Source organism: Ruditapes philippinarum, unplaced genomic scaffold (genome assembly GCF_026571515.1).
Source record: "Ruditapes philippinarum isolate M1 unplaced genomic scaffold, ASM2657151v2 ctg4375_1_1_1_1, whole genome shotgun sequence".
Classification (NCBI taxonomy): Eukaryota; Metazoa; Mollusca; class Bivalvia; order Venerida; family Veneridae; genus Ruditapes; species Ruditapes philippinarum.
Window position 1 is genome coordinate 79949 of NW_026864199.1, and position 20999 is coordinate 100947.

General features: G+C 32.5%; 1 protein-coding gene across 3 annotated transcripts in view; it reads left to right on the forward strand.

The window, feature by feature from the left end:
* The window catches only part of LOC132724823 (dual specificity mitogen-activated protein kinase kinase 1-like), a 30673-nt gene extending 9679 nt beyond the window's left edge, over positions 1-20994 (forward strand). The window contains exons 6-12 of one of the 3 annotated variants that reach the window (XR_009624963.1): positions 573-697; positions 1606-1795; positions 3379-3464; positions 7787-7896; positions 14242-14303; positions 17372-17417; positions 19533-19548. Coding sequence is in view for 2 of the 3 variants with exons in the window: in XM_060709774.1 (XP_060565757.1) it covers positions 573-697; positions 1606-1795; positions 7787-7896; positions 14242-14303; positions 17372-17417; positions 19533-19628 (629 nt within the window). In the remaining variant the exon portion in view is untranslated. Of the gene's footprint in view, positions 1-572; positions 698-1605; positions 1796-3378; positions 3465-7786; positions 7897-14241; positions 14304-17371; positions 17418-19532 lie in introns of all 3 variants that reach the window. The other 2 variants (XM_060709775.1, XM_060709774.1) reach the window with 2 other exon arrangements.
* Positions 20995-20999: the final 5 nt, after the last annotated feature.

Sequence of the window (20999 nt, forward strand, 5' to 3'; positions counted from 1 at the left end):
AAGTTGAAAGCTTGAAAATAGAATTTGTAACTTGACTAAAAACATTGCTCAACAGATAAGTAGCAAGTGAATTTCAGTCTACAGGGTATGCATGTAGTCCAAACATCTACAGATAAATTTATGTGTACTCTGTTTTACTAATAAACTATTGAAACATTAATTCAAATAAAATTGCTTGAAACAAGATAGAAATTGTTTTGTGGTTCATTTATTTATATCTTCATTTTGTCACAATAGTGCAGTAATGGCATAACAACTTATATTATTTAATAGGAGTTAACCTATTACTGCATTTAGATGGCAATATGTCCTTCACTTCTTTGAAATTATATTCATCATTTCATTCACCAATTACATATTCTCCCCCTTCAAAGTGGTGATTCTGAAAGGTCCATTGTTATGTCTAAATTTTGTAAGATTGGTGTTTTTCCATCAAAATAGTTTAAAAAGTGCCATAATAATGGTCACAATATTTTGATATCACATGGCAATAATGTATATCCAATAAGCTGTCTTTGTACATTTTCAATTTAATAATGCAAGAGTATTATGTTTGTTTTATTTTTTACTAGATGTAAAACCATCAAATATCCTAGTGAATTCACGGGGTGAAATAAAGATCTGTGACTTTGGTGTGAGTGGACAGTTAATTGATTCAATGGCAAATTCATTTGTTGGAACAAGATCTTATATGTCGGTAAGTATAATAATATGGCACATTTTGTACTACAAATGATTTAGAAAGTTATTTCCACTCAGTGTACACTCATTGTACACTCATTGTACACTCATTGTACAAAGTCAAAGATGGACTTACCATAGCTGAATATGTTGTCAATCAATACAGTAACCTTCATTACAATGGGATCAACTTAAATAACCTGTAAGTATTTTAAATTCTGAAGTTAATGTAAGAAAATTGCAGTTGCTATATGCTGATACCTGTTACGTGTAAAAATGTGTACATGGGTCTCCATTCACCAGTGAAATCTGCAAGTCACCATATATTGTACTAAATAGTATCAGTATTTTACCAGTATATTTGTCTGTCCATCACTTTAAAATAAAGGGGCATGAGCTTGTTACTTCATAGAGTTTTTATTACAATTATATCATATTAGGATGTTTTTATGTTCAAATTCAAGCTATGAAGTTTGTTTGGATATCTGGACTTTTTTTCACACATTTCTGATTAGTGTAAGATTTTTGAAGAGAAAAAAGGGTTATGATGGGGCTAAATTTGCCTTATGTCAGAAATCTTAATTTATACTTGGAATTGGGTGAATATATTTTTAAAAAAAGAAGTTCTTTCTGTTTTTAAGTCATGTTTAGCTTTTTACTTTTAAATTATTACAGACAATTTTCTGTCTTGTAAAAGTAAAGGTTAACAGGGTTGTCATTAAAAGTTTTCTGAGACTTTCTGCATATTAAATTTGGGCAGTCATTTTTAGTTTTATCACATTCAGCAAAGACTGTTTTCTTAGCTTTAAGGTGGTCCAGTGTGCATTTGAGACAGGCATTCTGGTCTACGCCCGCCTCTTATTGACAACTATTGGTGGAAGGATTAAGCAGTTTTTTTATAAACTTTTATCCTATTGTTTTCAGCCTGAGAGATTACAGGGTACCCATTACACAGTTCAGTCTGATATCTGGAGTGTAGGGCTTTCTCTTGTAGAAATGGCAATAGGGCGTTACCCTATACCCCCACCTGATCCTAAAGATATGGATGGTTTGTTTGGTGAGAATGTGATGGAAGAACACCTAGAGGCAGCACGTACAGGAAAAACATTAAAAGGTAATACTTGCATATTGACATTAATGATAGTGGCGACTTAGGCAAGCGGTGAACTTGTTGGACTATGAATCTAAGAATTTCCGATTGCTTATATTTGAACCACTTACAGGCAAGTCGTTGTTCCCTTAAGCAAGAAATTATACACTTATTGCTTAGTACTGGTTAGTTCTAGGAAGGGTTCAAAAGTGTTTCTATAAGCAGTAGCTTATAGTTTCCTACGCAATAAAATTAAAATAAATGCTAAACTAAACTGGACTGATTCATTGATTTTTTTTTTGGTTTTATAAATAACAATGTTAACAACCACAACATAGCTTGTATCATACTGATATTAGATTTATATTAAAATGACCTGTCATTTGAATGTTGTGGTTCTATTTTTACACAAGAAGTTTGAATAATTGTTTGGGCACTTACATATCAATTATTGATAATGTTTTGGATTAATTTCTTTTTGATTAGTAATTCTATAAAAAACTAACTGTTTGCACTATCTGTGCATATATAATGAACTATGGTAGCAAGTCTTTCTGTAAAGCTAGGAATGTTCACATAAAAAGCAGTCTATGACTTAAAAGAGAAGAAGACAAAGTTTTGTTTCCCAAAGGACAAAAATTCTGGGGAACAAAGTTGCAAGTACATCTTCCAATAATCACACTTGCTGTTTATAGTAAGTTCTTCATGCCTTTACAATATCTTAGATCATAAGTATAATTATAGGCCCTTGGCATGGATCTTTAGTTTTAAGGTAGGATTAGAAGTTAGTGAGGTCAAGAAAATTTTACCTGGTTGTATGGCTATGTTTGTAAGCTGTGACAAAGCAGCCACAGGAGCTGGAAGAGAATCCACTCATGTCTCTGATATTTCTAAAAAAAATTGTCTTTTTTTCTCTTAAGTACAGAGTACAGTTTTTAGTACAGTATACACTCTTTCTGCCAGATTTACTGATATAATAAAAGATTCACATTTTGTCAGTTTATGAGGCATTCACAATATTCATGGTAACCAGTTTGTGTAGCAGTTTGAAGTTATTAAAAAACAAAATGTTTGAAGGTATTTCTTTCAAGTCTAAAGTGTTAGAAATACCTGTTAGACTATTTCTTTCAGTATGATTAGTAAATGGACTATAATGACCAGGCTTGTGTATTATTGATATATCATTTGACTTCTAGGGGTCACCTGGTTTTTCTCCTGAACATAGCCGGCTATCATAACAGTTATGTGCCACTGGCAACAACTTTCCCCGACTCAATTAATAGGAGAAAAAGAAGCCAAAGAATGAATAAGATTGAGAGTTTATATTGCTCTTAAAGTTCCAATATTTTTCATTGCAAAGATTATTTGAGTTATGGTTCTTGATGTTCCATAAAACTTTGACAAATTTTATTTTATCGTTAAGATGTTGCATTCTTATTAAATATCTAAAAATGCGATGATTATTGTAAAAATTCATGTACAATTTCCCAGCCATTTACAGGAAAGTGACCTGCTTGTTGGACACTGCGATCTTTGAAGAGGAGTGAAACACATATTATTCTTGAATTTATTAACAAATTGACTAACTAGTTAAGAGTTGATTTCAGGTTGTTTGGGTGACTACCAGGTGATATTTGGAGATGGCCCACTACCAATGGCCATATTTGAACTCTTAGAATATATAGTTAATGAGGTAAAGTCATCATGGACAGGTTGTGTAACTCTTTCAACACAACCTAAACTTTTTTCATTGTATTACCTCCCTTCAGTTCTTTTTTTTTTCAAGGTGAATTGCTGGAGAAATCATTTTAATATAATTAATTAAAAAAAATAATTTAATATAATGATAATACAGTCAAACGTGTATTAAGCGACCAGGCAAGGGAAACACCAAAAATGGTCGCTTAATGAAACGGTCTCTTAAGACAGTCAGCATGATATTCGATGGGATTGTTTTTCAACTTCATTTTTATATAAATGTTGAATAATAAGTACGGTCCGATAATCTAAACGGATGCAAATGTAAAAATAACGTTCCGATATTTATTGACAAAACAGTTTTGATCCATTACGTACATGTTTGACATTTTTTCCAGAATTTTTTAACTTCTCCGTTGTTTTTCCTTGTCTCCAACACGAAAACCCTATTAGTGAAGATGTTCTCTGTTGTGCATTTTTTCATTTGAAATAAACAAATCACATCTATTTGTTACGATTAATTTAATGGCTGATCAAGGTCAATTCAATGCAGTCTAAATGTCAACAAGCGAAGCGTATACACCATCTCAGTATGGGCGGAGCGTTGCATTGTTTATCCGATATTATTGGATAATACACGTCACGCGTATACTTAACTTCATTTGCATAAGCTAAAACGGTATGGGAAATAGAGTTTTTCACACGTTTATTGTTGTGTTTTGATTGCTGACACTTGTGACATAACGAGGTGGCATTCTCTAAAAACACAATTACTTGACAGGTAAAAGTGGTCGTTTAATGAAAAGATTGATGTCAATTAGGTGACTAATTAGCGGTCAATGGTCGCGTTGAGCAAAAGTCGCTTAATACATTAAACATATAGAGAGAAAATGATCGGGGGGAATTTAAAGTGGTCGTTTAAGACAAAAGTCGCTTAATACACGTGGTCGCATGGGCAAGTTAGACTGTATTGTCATTAAGCATGAATTGATCATCATTACATTATAGTTTTACAAAGCTTAATTAAAAAATGATAATTATTATTTTTATCTTACATCAGCAAGCATTATATTAATTAGAAAACACAGTAAGAAATTCATTTGATAAAGAAGTTTCTTCAAACAGTTTTGTTATGATATAGTTGATGTCAGTTGTATGAAGGTTTACTTTTATAATTTCATTTTTATTTAAATGTTAAATTTCATGTAACTTAAATGTAAAATTTCACGTTCCTAAAACTTTTACAAATATCTCATATTTCAAATATTCTACAGTCTACATCAGGGTATAGTTTGTCATTTTTTTGTACAAGTTTAGTGTACAGTTCTTTTTCTTGTTTACAAATACAAGTAATACTGCCAAAATTTTTGAAATTTTTCTTCTGAAATAAAAGAAGAAGAAAGACTTGGATGATATTGTTTTTAATTGAATGAATAGAACATTAAAGCAAAATGATTTCTCTAGCGAAGGTGATATTTATGTTAGGAGGGTAACTTTTTCTATTGTTTATATATTTTATGTTTTATAAAGATTGTTGTCATGGTAACAGAAAAAGGAAGCCTTGTATCTAACTTAATCTGTCTTTGTACATGCTATCTACCAATGCATTACAGAAAGATGGTACTTTATGCTTTACAGCTTCACAGAAATGGATGTTGAGTAATTTCACCAGTGTTTAACAAATATGTGACAGAGCTAAAATATTAAATGGATAATCTTACGGTTCTTCACAGATAATTGTGTGTAATAGATTTGTTCTAATTTATTAAGATTTATATTGTAAAATTTAGCTCCTCCAGGGCAAGTCTTAGTATATACCATCAACATTTGCTTGCTGTCATCTCTAATAAAACTCTATAAGAAAAAGAACAAAATTTAATAGAAACAAAAATGTTCATTAATTTTCATTGATACAAAAATGAATTTTAAGATGTAAAATGTTTGTTCAAATTACATTCTCATGCTGAAAACTTGAAAAAATCACCATGTGAAAAAGTGATGAGTTCTTTTTTAAGCAAGCATATATTTTACTTTATCACAAGAAATCCTTTTCAGGTGTAAGAAAAGTTTAAGCAGTGATTTGATATAATCATAAAGATGCATTGAGTGAAGAGAAACTGGTACACATGTATAATTATACAGCATAATAAGATCTTATTCAAGTAAACCCTTAACCTAATTAACCTAATGCAGGATTTAATGAAGATCTAATTGAATAAAAGTAAAAATTTTTTTTTAGGTTTTAACATTTTAAATGCTAGCATCAATAATGACAGACCTATTTTAGCTGTGATAGTAAATATACCTATGCTAGCATTTATAAGGACAGACTTTGCTGGCAGTCATAATAATTTATCTATGCTAGCTGTGATAATAAAAACTTAACTTGGGGTGATAATGACAAACTTATGCTACATGCAACAGTAATAGACCTATGCTAGCAGTGATATTGTCTGACCTTCGCTAGTGCGGATAATGACACACTACTGCTAGCAGTGATAATAACAAACATATGCTAATTGTCATAATATTTGACCTATGTAAGTGGCCATTATAGCAGACCTTTGCTAGGTGCAAGAAGGACAGACTTGTGCTAGCATGCTGTCAGTCATGATAATAGACCTATGCTGATGGCAATAATAATTGACCCATGCTAGCAGCATTGACAACAGACCTATAGTATCTGTATAAAGAACAGACTAAGCTTGCAGTGATAATGACAGATCTATGCTAGAAACAACTATGCAAGCGATCATAATAACAGACCTTTGCTAACAGTCATTATATAAGACCTATGCTATTGTAGGTTATAACAGACTTATGCAAGCTGCAATAATAACAGACCTGTAATAGAGGAAATGATAATTGATTTATGCTAGATAATAACAGACCTCTGGGTACAAGTGTGCTATTGGTTATAATAAGAGACATGCTAGCAGCTATACTAAATACAGACCTTTGCTAGCTGCAATAATAACAGACCTAGACTAGTCACAATAAGAATTGACCTTTGCTAAAGGCAATAATAACAGACTTAGACTAGTCACAATAAGAATTGACCTTTGCTAAAGGCAATAATAACAGACCTAGACTAGTCACAATAAGAATTGACCTTTGCTAAAGGCGATAATAACAGACCTAGACTAGTCACAATAAGAATTGACCTTTGCTAAAGGCAATAATAACAGACTTAGACTAGTCACAATAAGAATTGACCTTTCTAGCTGCAATAATAACAGACTTAGACTAGTCACAATAAGAATTGACCTTTGCTAAAGGCAATAATAACAGACCTAGACTAGTCACAATAAGAATTGACCTTTGCTAAAGGCAATAATAACAGACTTAGACTAGTCACAATAAGAATTGACCTTTGCTTAAGGCAATAATAACAGACCTAGACTAGTCACAATAAGAATTGACCTTTGCTAAAGGCGATAATAACAGACTTAGACTAGTCACAATAAGAATTGACCTTTGCTAAAGGCGATAATAACAGACCTAGACTAGTCACAATAAGAATTGACCTTTGCTAAAGGCGACAATAACAGACCCTGGCTAGATACAACAATAACAAACCTATGCTGGAGACGATAATAAAAGACCCATGCTAGTGGAAATGATAATTGACTTATGCCAGCAGAAATAATAATTGACCTATGCCTAAAGTATAGGGGATTTTCTGCCTGTACATAATGTGCTGTCTAATCAGACTGTATACAATAGTTTGTTAAATGGTAATTTTGTGACATGAACTGTTCAGAGTGCAAAATAGGGAAAGTCCAATGCATAAAATGTAAGGGTTGATCATGATAAATGAATGAGTGTTTAAAGGAAATTTATGGATGTTAAAAAACTTGCATGGTCATGTTTTGAAACATTGGAAGAATCACTTTTGTTTAACATTTTATTTATGTTTTATTTGCATGGTTAAAATATCTATTTTTTGTATTTCTTTATGTTTATTTTTTCTTAATTAAAGGGAGGTAATACAGATTTCTTATACAGAAGTATATTTGCAGCATGAACTGTATACATATAAGAGAATGGCTTTTTATTCATTAAAATAATGCGAAATGACAAAATGTGTATTATGCTATCCATACCTAAAATTACATCAGTGTCATTCAGAGACTTGACTTGCCATCCCAGATCAGTGTGAGCAGATGCTTGAGTTGCCTGCATTACATGGCTTTATAAAGGGAGGTGCCCCATATAAACTTTTTTTCCAAACCTTTCTTGCTCTGGTATGAGATGCTGTATTGTCATGAAATAATTGGTTTTGTTGCAAATTTGTTTTTTTTGCTTTTATTTTAGGAACCAAAAGGCATAGTTATAACTTTCCAACTCCATGTGCACCGGGCCCTGGCTCAGACGGGCCACGCCCAATGGCAATTTTTGAGCTTTTAGATTTCATTGTAAACGAGGTATGTTACGTGAGAGAAAAAAAAAACTAAAAAAGTAAAACTGTTGGTTTTTATTACCTTATTAATGACGTATTGCTTACATTACTAAAACAAATAATTCAAAAACAGACCAAAAACATTACATTTTGGCGAAAAAGTTTTGAAATCTTGATAAAAATTAGAAGGCTGTAGAGTTTTTTGCTTGTTGCATAAGCTGTATATTTGAAGTGATTGGTGTGTTATTTCAGTCTCGTACCCCTGAAACCTGCTAGGCTTTATCGTCATCATAACAGTCATTTTCATGATCATCATCAAGTTTTTACACACTAACAGTTATACTTATCTCATATAAAACATAACATTTTGCATGGGTTTGTGGTTTTAATATTTAAAAACAATTTGAAATAAAGATAAACAATCCTTGTTCATATAAAAATAAGCAAGTCTGAAAAAGAAAAAAAATATGATTGAAAAATATGAAAAAAGGATGAATTAGAAGGTTAAGGTACATTCAGTATTCATCTATGATATAACTATTATTCCAGTTAGCAGCATTTTTGGAATGCATTGCTTTTATGTTTAGAGTTTGAAGCATAATGCATATTATATAGCCTCTTTATCGTATAAAGTATCATCTTGAAAACCTTGATTTGGATTGACTTGCAAATCAAATATTAGTGAAGACCTAAGCTTTAAGTTTTCTTGTTTCCCAGTATATCAATAATTGCCTTGAAGTCTCCATATTTGCAATGCAATGAGTTGCCTTGACTTTCCCCATAGTTTGGTGTAAGAAGCCTTGTTTTTTCCCACAATTTTGCGATAAGTTGCCTTGAAATTTCCTGATTTTAATGTATGTTGCTTTTATTTTTACCTCAGTTTTAAATAAAATGCCTGCCATGATTTTCCCACAGTTTGGTATCAATAGCATTGTTTTGACAATAAGTTTCTGTAATAGTCCTGCATTTTTATTTTGACAATAAGTTTTTGTAATAGTTCTGCATTTTGCAATATGTTTGTAATGATTTTGCAAAACCTTCCTTTAATTTTTCCTGAGTTTATCGCAAGGTTGCTGTAATATTCCCAAGTTTTGCATTATGCAGCCATGCTTTTATTTAAGCTGTATATTACTTGTCTTGAATTTCCTCCGCGTTGACTTAAATCTAGACCAACATGCCTGAAATCTGGACCGACAATTTGCTAGATGCTGCTATGCTGTCCTCACACTGTGCAATAAGTTGTCATACACTGTAATATTTGTAAATTTGCAGTACATTACTTTGGAATTCTCAATTTTCAATAAGTTGCATTATTTTTTGGTATCTTGATTTTGCATCAGCTATTCATGTTTTTTTACAATAGTTTTGCAATGCATAGTCTAGTTTTTGTATACATTTTGTAGGTGGAAAAAAAATAAAACTTGTAAAAAATTATGAGAAAGTGACATAAAATTTTGTGCTATTGTGCTGGTATGTTGACAAAATCCCACACCTTTTTTCCAAGTCAGGTACACAAATATTCCACAATTTATCTGGAATGGCCTGTCCAATTTTTAGCTCACCTGTCACAAAGTGACAGGGTGAGCTTTTGTGATCGCTTTTCGTCCGGCGTCCGTCGTCCGTCCGTCGTCCGTCGTCCGTAAACTTTTACTTTAAATGACATCTCCTCATAAACCACAAGGCCAATTTCATCCAAACTTCACAGGAATGTTCCTTTGGTGGTCACCTTTAAAAATTGTTCAAAGAATTTAATTCCATGCAGAACTCTGGTTGCCATGGCAACCGAAAGAAAAAACTTTAAATATCTTCTTTTAAAAAACCATAAGAGCTAGAGCTTAGATATTTGGCATGAAACATCTTCTAGTGAGTGTCTACCAAGTTTGTTCAAATAAAAGCCCTGGGGTCAAAATTGGCCCCGCCCCAGGGGGTCATTGATTTTCCCTATATGCATATAGTGAAAACTTAAAAAATCTTCTTTTAAAGAACTCAAAGAGCTATGGCTAAGATATTGAGCATCAAACATGTTCTAATAGGTGTCTATCAAGTTTGTTCAAAGAAAAGCCCTGGGGTCAAAATTGGCCCCGCCCCAGGGGGTCATTGATTTTCCTTATATGCATATAGTAAAAACTTAAAAAATCTTCTTTTAAAGAACCAAAAGAGTTAGCGCTAAGATATTTAGCATGAAACATGTTCTAATAAGTGTCTACCAAGTTTGTTCAAATAAAAGCCCTGGGGTCAAAATTGACCCCGCCCGAGGGGGTCATTGATTTTTCCCTATATATGCATATAGTAAAAACTTAAAAATCTTCTTTTAAAGAACTCAAAGAGCTATGGTTAAGATATTTAGCATCAAACATGTTCTAATAGGTGTCTACCAAGTTTGTTCAAATAAAAGCCCTGGGGTCAAAATTGCCCCGCCCCGGGGGTCATTGATTTTCCTTATATGTGTATAGCAAAAACTTAAAAAATCTTTTTTGAAAAAACCCAAATAGCTAGAGTTAAGATATTAAGCATGAAACATCTTTTAGTGAGTGTCTACAAAGTTTGTTCAAATAAAAGACCTGGGGTCAAAATTGGCCCTGCCCCGGGGTCATTGATTTTCCTTATATGTGTATAGCAAAAACTTAAAATCTTCTTTGAAAAAACCCAAATAGCTAGAGTTTAGATATTAAGCATGAAACATATTCTAGTAAGTGTCTACAAAGTTTGTTCAAATAAAAACCCTGGGGTCATAACTGGCCCTGCCCCAGGCGTGTCATTGTTTTTAACTATATGTGTATAGTAAAAACTTTAAAAAAATCTTCTCTTAAATAGCCCAATGAGCTAGAGCTTAGATGTTTAGCATGAAACATTTTCTTATGGGTGTCTACCAAGTTTGTGCAAATAAAAGCCCTGGGGGTTGGGGCGGCCTATATACAGGTGAGCGACCTCAGGGCCATCATGGCCCTCTTGTTTAAATTTTAACTGTTTTACGGAAAAAGGTTTTGTATTTATTTGCAATTAGAAATTGATTTTTTCTCTCAATATTTTCAGTTGGTATATATTTATTTCCCATAATTTTATTGGAGAAATTTAGATTTTGTGAAGAACTTAGAATATATTTTCTCATTTTTAGCTCACCTGTTACAAAGTGACAGGGTGAGCTTTTGTGATCGCTTTTCGTCCGTCGTCCATCCGTCGTCCGTCGTCCGTAAACTTTTACTTTAAATGACAACTCCTAATAAACCACTAAGCCAATTTCATCCAAACTTCACAGGAATGTTCCTTTGGTGGTCACGTTTAAAAATTGTTCAAAGAATTTAATTCCATGCAGAACTCTGGTTGCCATGGCAACCGAAAGAAAAAACTTTAAATATCTTCTTTTAAAAAACCGAAAGAGCTAGAGCTTAGATATTTGACATGAAACATCTTCTAGTGAGTGTCTACCAAGTTTGTTCAAATAAAAGCCCTGGGGTCAAAATTGGCCCGGCCCAAGGCGGTCATTGATTTTCCCTATATGCATATAGTAAAAACTTAAAATATCTTCTTTTAAAGAACCCAAAGAGCTAGAGCTAAGATATTTAGCATGAAACATGTTCTAATGGATGTCTACCAAGTTTGTTCAAATAAAAGCCCTGTGGTCAAAATTGGGCCCGCCCCAGGGGGTCATTGATTTTCCTTATATGTGTATAGCAAAAACTTAAAAATCTTCTTTGAAAAAACCCAAATAGCTAGAGTTTAGATATTAAGCATGAAACATCTTCTGGTAAGTGTCTACAAAGTTTGTTCAAATAAATTCCCTGGGATCAAATTTGGCCATGCCCCAGGGGTGTCATTGTTTTTAACTATATGTGTATAGTAAAAACTTAAAAAATTTTCTTTTAAAAAACCCAATGAGCTAGAGCTTAAATGTTTTGCATGAAACATCTTCTTATGGGTGTCTACCAAGTTTGTTCAAATAAAAGCCCTTGGGTAAAAATTGGCCATGCCGGGGGGGGGGGGGGGTGGTGTTAGGGGTGGGAGAGGGCAGAGGTCATTGTCATTATATGTGTGTAGTAAAAACTTAACATCAAGAAACATCTTCTAATGGGAGTCTTCCAAGTTTGTTCAAATAAAAGCCCCGGGGTTTAAACTGGCCCTGCTCCAGGGGCCTATATACAGGTGAGCGACCTCAGGGCCATCATGGCCCTCTTGTTTTACTCTAAGTTTGCCTTTTTGAATAGGTGAAAAATTGTTCACTCTTTTCCTCCATTTCCTTTTGAGCAAATTTACCGTTTGAAGTGAAATTTTCCCAGCAGTAAATGCTTTCAAATTTAAACAACCTCCTGACATGTTAATGTTAGCTTCACCATGGTAACATTGTGTTCTATGTAAGAGCAAAGCATAAAAATATCAGTTAAGCATTTATTATTAATGCTAACAATGAAGCAGAGCTATGAATTGTAAAAACTTGCTTTTAGTTTGAAAAAAAACAACCAAAAAACATAGCAGATTATTCTCCTCTGATAGCCGATACCTTATTAGTTTACTTAAGTTGAAATTGAATTCTAGATGATTTAAAAGTTGTAAGGATAGTTTATCTCAAGTTAAAGAAATTTTACAAATAAAATGACATTGTACTGTTTATAAATTTTCTTATATTGGTGGGCTTGAAATTTGATATTTTAAGATTATTTTTCTAGGACCAATACACCGGATTTTTAAACATATTATTGTATTACAATTGTGTATAAATGATTTGAGAAATGAAGCCATACTCTGGTATAAACTTGCAGGTACCAAAACACTGAAAACCATAGGAGATAACTTATATAGAATCTGGCTCAAATTGTCAAGCTTTTAGCAATGCTTAAAGCATTTCAGTTAATTTGATTTAACCATTTGTTGTTGTTTGTTTTTGGAAAACTTGGGTTCAAATTGTATAAACAAAAGATGTAAGTGTCAAGTGATGTAACTCATTGAAAAGGGAAAGTGTTAGTTACTGAGTTCTGCTTAATGTGTAAATAGAATAATTGGTCCTAAATATTTTTAACCAAGAATGTTTCAATTAAACAAAGCAAAAAAAAAAATAATTGGAAAATAATACGGACAAAAAAAAAAGAAAAAGAATGTTGTCTCCTTAACATACCTCAAGCGAAACTTAATGTTGTTGCTTCGTTTTTCTCTTATTACCAAATTCTCAGTGTTGTGCTTTAAGTGTTGTCAATCCAGGCTTTTACAAGAGTTTTTATTTTGCAAAACATTTTTACACCAAATTTTTTTCAAAAATTTAAAAAAGGAGTAGCTAGAATTGTATTTTTAGCAATTTTATGACAACTGAACTCTCTTTGGTAATACAGTACAACTTCTTCAGAGCAACACCCTTAGAGACACACAGATTTTGGTTGGTGGTTTGAGGTGTTGCTCTAGGAGAGGGTAAATGAAATCTGACATCTTAGTTCAGGAAGATTCTATCTGTTAGAGGTTATTGCTTTATAAAGGGACTGCTCTGCAGGGGTTGAACTGTAATTTAGGAATGAACTAAAGGTTTTTAAATCAGATTCGTAAGACAAGAGGCTTTTGTTCATGCATGCTGATGTGCTGCTTACTTTTTTGGTCTTAGATTTTTGGTCTTATTTTTATGGTCTTATTAACCAATTCAACTTGTTGAAATTTCATGCTGTTTGTTTATGTTATTCATTAAAGATTGGTAAATATAATTTGAAATTTGAGCAATGCAAGCTTAAGTTTATAGTAAATGATATGCTTATATTGTTTATGGTATGTAGGAAATGTATAAATAGGAAGGAAATGTGCATGTTAGCCAGTTAGCTGGAGAATATGTCGGGGCAACTTGTTACTTGTTCTTTTGAACAAAAATTTCAGACTTGCTTATTTTGGGAAGAGATTTCTTTAATGTTGGCTAAAATATCTGTACTTTATGCTTTTTTGCTTATTCTAAATTGTTTTTAATGGCCTAACCTTTTAGAGTATTGAATTTGAACTTTTTACAAATTAAAATACCATATTGTAAATTTTAAAGTATATGCACTAAAGCACATACTATGTTGCAAAGAATTATTATTGAATTATTTTTTTCCACAGTCGTTTTATTACTAAAGTACTGAACTGCCTGTAAATGAAATATGTATAGTACATACAAGAATGTTAAGCATTTAGTTTGCTAAATGTAATGATTGTTAAATTAAATACACTGCATTGGCATTAAATTGCTATTTTTACATGAAAAGGCTGTGTGTACATGGAAATACTGTATTTTACTAGCTATTTACATGATTGCCTTTACATTTACATGAAATGACTGCATTTACATGATTGCCTTTACATTTACATGAAATGACTGCATTTACATTTACATGAAATGACTGCATTTACATTGTTTTGTTTATAGCCACCACCTACTCTACCAGAAGGAAAGTTTTCTGAGGAATTTATAGACTTCGTAAATAGATGGTATGTTTGTGCTTGTTTATTAAAAGCTTCTTTTCTTTTACCTTTTTGAAAGAAATTATTGCTCAATGAATGGAGGCTTCTCTTCAGACAAAAATCTGTGATTTGTCAATTTGGGGTGTGAGATTTATTTGTCTACACCTGTAATTACAAAACATAAAACTGGCCATTAAAATGAAATTGCATTGACCTAATGACTTCATAATTTTTATGGCATGAAACATTTTCTAGTGAATCTTTATGAAGATTGTTCAAATTATAACCCTGGGTTCACAATTGGTCCATGGGTCTATGTGGACTAGAGCTAAGATACTTGTTTTGAACAATATGTAGCAAACCTTTACCAAGAGTGTTCAAAATATAGCTTTGGGGTCAAACTTGGTCTTGCTGAGCGGGATGGGTTGGGTGTCATTGTGTTTCTTTTATTTGTAAAGCAAAAACTTTAAAAATCTTTGAATCATTAGATAAATACATCTGCACATTGTCTTTTAATTGAATTTGACATGCTGAAATATAACATTGACCACAAAATGTAATAGACACTACTCCATTATCACAAAGTTCATTTGTATAGGAACAAAAAATGAACTACGAGGGGTTATCCAAAAATTTGTGGATTTTTTAAATATCTTTTGATGTCTAAGTGTATTGTAATGAAATTTTATCAGCATACATTGTAGAATATTATCAACACGTTTTGAAAGGAACATTTAACTGCGTCAATAAATAATGATTTTATATTGCTTTTAAATAAGCACATACACGGCACCCGGCGCACGGTAGAAAAGCGCAGTTAGTCATCGTATATTTTTTGCTAAAAAAACTACTAATTAACGTAGAAAACCCGCTAAACATCGCATATTTCTTCTATGATGTCATTTAAGTAATTCTTTAAAATTATGGACGTCATTTCCGTTAATTTTTGTTGAAATCGCCAGAAACGCCAGACGACGATATTGTTTACAACGGGAAAATGACGGACACGCAGAAATTAGAAAATAGCGTGATCATAAAATTTTGTTGTAATTTGGGAATGACACTAACAAAAACATTTGAAAAAAAACAGCAGGCGAACAGAGAAAATAAAATTTCACTATCATTAGTGTTTAAGTGGCATAAAAATTTAGTGATGGACATTACTTTGTGAAGCAGTAATGGTTATTGACTGCGTAACGTTGAAGCATAAGTTGTACGTTAAATATTATGACGTTGACGTCAATAACTTTTTGGAGTGCGCCGCTGTCGCTGACATGTGTTTATGTAAAATTAAATATTGTTGTAATATAAGAAGCTACTAACATGAATTTTTCTGTGTTTATTTGTTATTTATTCTTCTAAGCAGTGTAAGAATTTCAAATCAATATCTCAAATATATTTTACGCAACAAAGAAAGTCCACGAATTTTTGGATTAAACCCCTCGTACATGTACTTTTTTCCGACCTTTTAGTGTTGTATAATGTTGTAGCATAGCATTTTTTCACAAATGCAATCTTGACTTTTTTATTAGCTCACCTGTCACAAAGTGACAGGGTGAGCTTTTGTGATCGCTTTTCGTCCGGCGTCCGTCCGGCGTCCGGCGTCCGTCCGTCCATCGTCCGTCCGTAAACTTTTACTTTAAATGACATCTCCTCATAAACCACTAAGCCAATTTCATCCAAACTTCACAGGAATGTTCCTTTGGTGGTCACCTTTAAAAATTGTTCAAAGAATTTAATTCCATGCAGAATTCTGGTTGCCATGGCAACCGAAAGAAAAAACTTTAAATATCTTCTTTTAAAAAACCATAAGAGCTAGAGCTTAGATATTTGGCATGAAACATCTTCTAGTGAGTGTCTACCAAGTTTGTTCAAATAAAAGCCCTGGGGTCAAAATTGGCCCCGCCCTGGGGGGTCATTGATTTTCCCTATATGCATATAGTAAAAACTTAAAAAATCTTCTTTTAAAGAACCCAAAGAGCTAGAGCTAAGATATTTAGCATGAAACATGTTCTAATGGGTGTCTACCAAGTTTGTTAAAAAAAAAAGCCTGGGGTCAAAATTGACCCTGCCCCGGGGGGTCATTGATTTTCCCTATATGCATATAGTAAAAACTTAAAAAATCTTCTTTTAAAGAACCAAAAGAGTTAGAGCTAAGATATTTAGCATGAAACATGTTCTAGTAAGTGTCTACCAAGTTTGTTCAAATAAAAGCCCTGGGGTCAAAATTGGCCCCGCCCCGGGGGGTCATTGATTTTCCCTTTATGCATATAAAATCTTCTTTTAAAGAACTCAAAGAGCTATGGCTAAGATATTTAGCATCAAACATGTTCTAATAGGTGTCTACCAAATTTGTTCAAATAAAAGCCCTGGGGTCAAAATTGGCACCGCCCCGGGGGTCATTGATTTTCCTTTTATGTGTATAGCAAAAACTTAAAAAATCTTCTTTGAAAAAACCCAAATAGCTAGAGTTAAAATATTAAGCATGAAACATCTTTTAGTGAGTGTCTACAAAGTTTGTTCAAATAAAAGACCTGGGGTCAAAATTGGCCCGCCCCGGGGGTCATTGATTTTCTTTATATGTGTATAGCAAAAACTTAAAATCTTCTTTGAAAAAACCCAAATAGCTAGAGTTTAGATATTAAGCATGAAACATCTTCTAGTAAGTGTCTACAAAGTTTGTTCAAATAAAAGCCCTGGGGTCAAAACTGGCCCGGCCCCAGGGGTGTCATTGTTTTTAACTATATGTGCATAGTAAAAACTTTAAAAAAATCTTCTTTTAAAAAGCCCAATGAGCTAGAGCTTAGATGTTTAGCATGAAACATCTTCTTATGGGTGTCTACCAAGTTTGTGCAAATAAAAGCCCTTGGGTTAAATTGGCCCTGCAACGTTGGGGGGTGGGGGTTGGGTGGGCCTATATACAGGTGAGCGACCTCAGGGCCATCATGGCCCTCTTGTTTGTTTACATGATTAAAACAGTTATTATTATCCAAGGAAAGAACAGGCATGTTATGTTTGAGAACTGCAACAACTATTTGTTTGGTTTATCTCTTGATTCACTTGAGAGACTAACTTGTATTTCCTTCTTTTTTCAGTTTGAAAAAGAACCCATCAGAAAGAGCTGATCTGCATTCTCTTGCTGTGAGTATTTATTGTGGGACATTTTCACATCACATAACAGTTGTTTATTATCAAATATATCACGCTTTTGAATTAGGATAATAGGGGTGTTTGTGACCGAGAGGTTGAGATTGGTTACTTCAAACCACTTTTCACCTCCCTTTTTGCTGAGGGTTGGAATCCCAACAGGGACTTTGTATTCTTTCTTGTGAGAAAGCTATCTAGCTAGCTCACTGAATGTGGGGGGAGGGTGGAGGGTCTACTCGGGTGCCCATTTGTGCCTGAAATAATGCACGGAAGGTCATCTCAGGTCTTTCCCTTCCAAGAATTAATATTAACTTTCAAATCACTCATGCCTGAAATAATGAACAAAGGGTAAGAGCAGAGGTTTATCTGCACCAGTAAAGCTGTAGGTCACTATATGACCTTAGTTGTTTTAAAAGAAATATGTATAAAAAATTAAATGATAGAATTTTCAAAATAGGCCTGAGGATCCAGAAGGAAATTTGTGACAATCAAATTTTATTATATATTGTCAGGATATTGTAATACAGTCAAACGTGTATTAAGCGACCGCGCAAGGGAAACACCCAAAACGGTCGCTTAAAGAAACGGTCTCTTAAGACAAAGCATGATATAAAAGTCAAAATTTATAAATGACATCTTTCTTTTGCGGTGGGAATGTTTTTCAACTTCATTTATATAAATGTTGAATAATTAGTACGCTCCGATAATCTAAATGGATGCTAATGTAAAATATAACTTTCTGATATTTATTGACAAAACAGTTTTGATCCATTACGTACATGTTTGACATTTTTCCAGAATTTTTTAATTTTTCGTTGTTTTTCCTTGTCTCCAACACGAAACACCTATTAGTGAAGATGTTTTCTGTTGTGCATTTTCTCATTTGAAATGAACAAACTACATCTAATTGTAACCATTCATTTAATTGCTGATCAAGGTCAATTCAATGCAGTCTAAATGTCAACAAGCGAAGTGTATACACCATCTCAATAGGGGCGGAGCGTTGCATTGTTTATTCGAGATTATTGGATAATACACGTCACGCGTATACTTAACTTCACTTGCATACACTAAAACGGTTTGGGAAATAGAGTTTTTCACACATTTATTTGTTGTGTTTTGATTGTTGACACTTGTGACATTACGAGGTGGTGTTCTCTAAAAACACAATTACTTGACAGGGAAAAGTGGTCGTTTAATGAAAAGATTTATCTCAATTAGCTGACTTATTAGCGGGCGTTGGTCGCGTTGAGCAAAAGTCACTTAATACATTAAAGATATAGAGAGAAAATGACCGGGGGGAATTTAAAGTGGTTGTTTAAGACAAAAGTCGCTTAATACACGTGGTCGCATGGGCAAGTTAGACTGTATTGTGTTTTGACACAAAAGAAAATAGCTACTAGTTATGTCCAAACATTTAGAAGAAAAGAACATTGAATGCTAATCTTTTGAATGAAAAATCAGTGCTTGTGACTGTCCTAATTAAAGATGTTATCACTGTAATTGCAATGCTAATATTAGAGTAAGACTTCATCTATGTATTGTTTGTAGACTTTTATGTTTTGTTGACAGTAACTTTTATTGTTAAAATGATTGTAGAGCTGTATTCAGTAGTAATTGACTGTTATTACAGATGTAGATCGCTAGATGTCTTATGAGACTAGCAGAGGGCCAATATTTTAGTGAAACCATCTAAATCTGTAGTCTGAAAGGCTAGTTGATATAGCTTAATTGTCGTTCAGTCTCATTCACTACCATCTTTGATGACAGGTAAAAATGCAAATGTCTAACCAAACATGCCAGAAAAGTTGTGAAATCTTGTTCAGCTGTGTTCTCTTCATATTGTTACCATAGTTATACATGATGCTTTTGATATCAGAATTGTATGTCTATGAGTGCTAAGAAATTGGAAGGAGCTTTTATATGCCAAAATGTTTTCTACATAGGTTAAAATGTTCAGGATTGTTTCTGAATCAGGATTTTCAGTCTCTCATCAACGCTCTTTTTATCCATATAAAACTACCAATATAACAAACAGTCTTAAATATTTTTAAACTTTTACATTTTCTTGTCATAGTCTACATATATTAACTTTTATTCATATTTTAGACACATCCATTTGTGAAGAAAGCTGAAGCAGAGGATATTGACATAGGCAATTGGGTTTGTAAAGTTATGGACATTAAACCAGACAGCAAAGGATGATAGATAGATGATACATTCCAACTAGAACAACATGGAGGGCCTCTTACCCAGTTAACATACAAAATAAATATTGATTTTTGATAAAAATTGATATAGTATTATAAACTCCTTCTTTTGTAAAACTTTTTTGACTAAAGAAACATATATCTGGAGTATGAGACAGGTGTGATTTTTTTTTCTTGACTGTATCTCGTGAGATGTATTTTTTTCTGAATGTTTTATAAGAATAGAAGAAATTTCTAAAAATTTCTGGCATTGAGGAAAAAATGACAGGATATTAGATTGTATTTTGCTTATGAATATTTCAGCAAGAAAGAAATGTTTTTGCTGATAAATTGAGATATCTTTCTTGTTTCTGATGATGGACTTATAAATAATATATATGTGTAAAGCGAGACCCTTGGTAAATGAGAAATTTATTGACACAATGGTCTTTCAATTTACATTCTTATCTTTCTTTATAGTCGACAAAATCATCAAATTCCACAGGAGGATTTTCTATGTTATATTTTACTTACTTTTCTTGTCATAAAAAGAACATATCAGTATCAGGTATTTGATATCTATAGTATACTAGTCTTGTTGTCTATATTTAGAACATTCTTGTAAATTACTAACTATAGAAGACTTTTGTTATCTATATATAGAACATTCTTGTAAATTACTAACTATAGAAGACTTTTGTTATCTATATATAGAACATTCTTGTAAATTACTAAATATAGAAGACTTTTGTTATCTATCTATAGAACAGTCTTGTAAATTACTAAATATAGAGGACTTTTGTTAACTATATATAGAACATTCTTGTAAATTACTAACTATAGAAGACTTTTGTTATCTATATATAGAACATTCTTGTAAATTACTAAATATAGAAGACTTTTGTTATCTATCTATAGAACAGTCTTGTAAATTACTAACTATAGAGGACTTTTGTTAACTATATATAGAACATTCTTGTAAATTACTAGATATAGAAGTCTTTTGTTATCTATACATATAACTTTTTTTAGATTGCTAAAAACAGAAACTTTGTTAATTATATAGAGAAAACTTGTAAATTTTAAAAATAAAGAAGACTTTTGTTATGTATATTTAGAAAAGTTTTGGATTGCTAAGAATAGACAATTTGTTAATTATATAGAGAACAGTCCTGTAAATTACAAACTATTGTACTATCTTGACAATTTTGTCAGATACACAAAGCTGTCCTTTCATAAGTGTCATGTAAGCTTCGATGTTTGTTGCTATGAATAGAACAACTTTGTTAGTAAATAAAGACAGCTGACTATTATTTAAGCTTGTCAATCATGAATAGTTTTGTGAATTTCTAAATATTGCATACATGTATTTGTTTTGTTTAGTTAA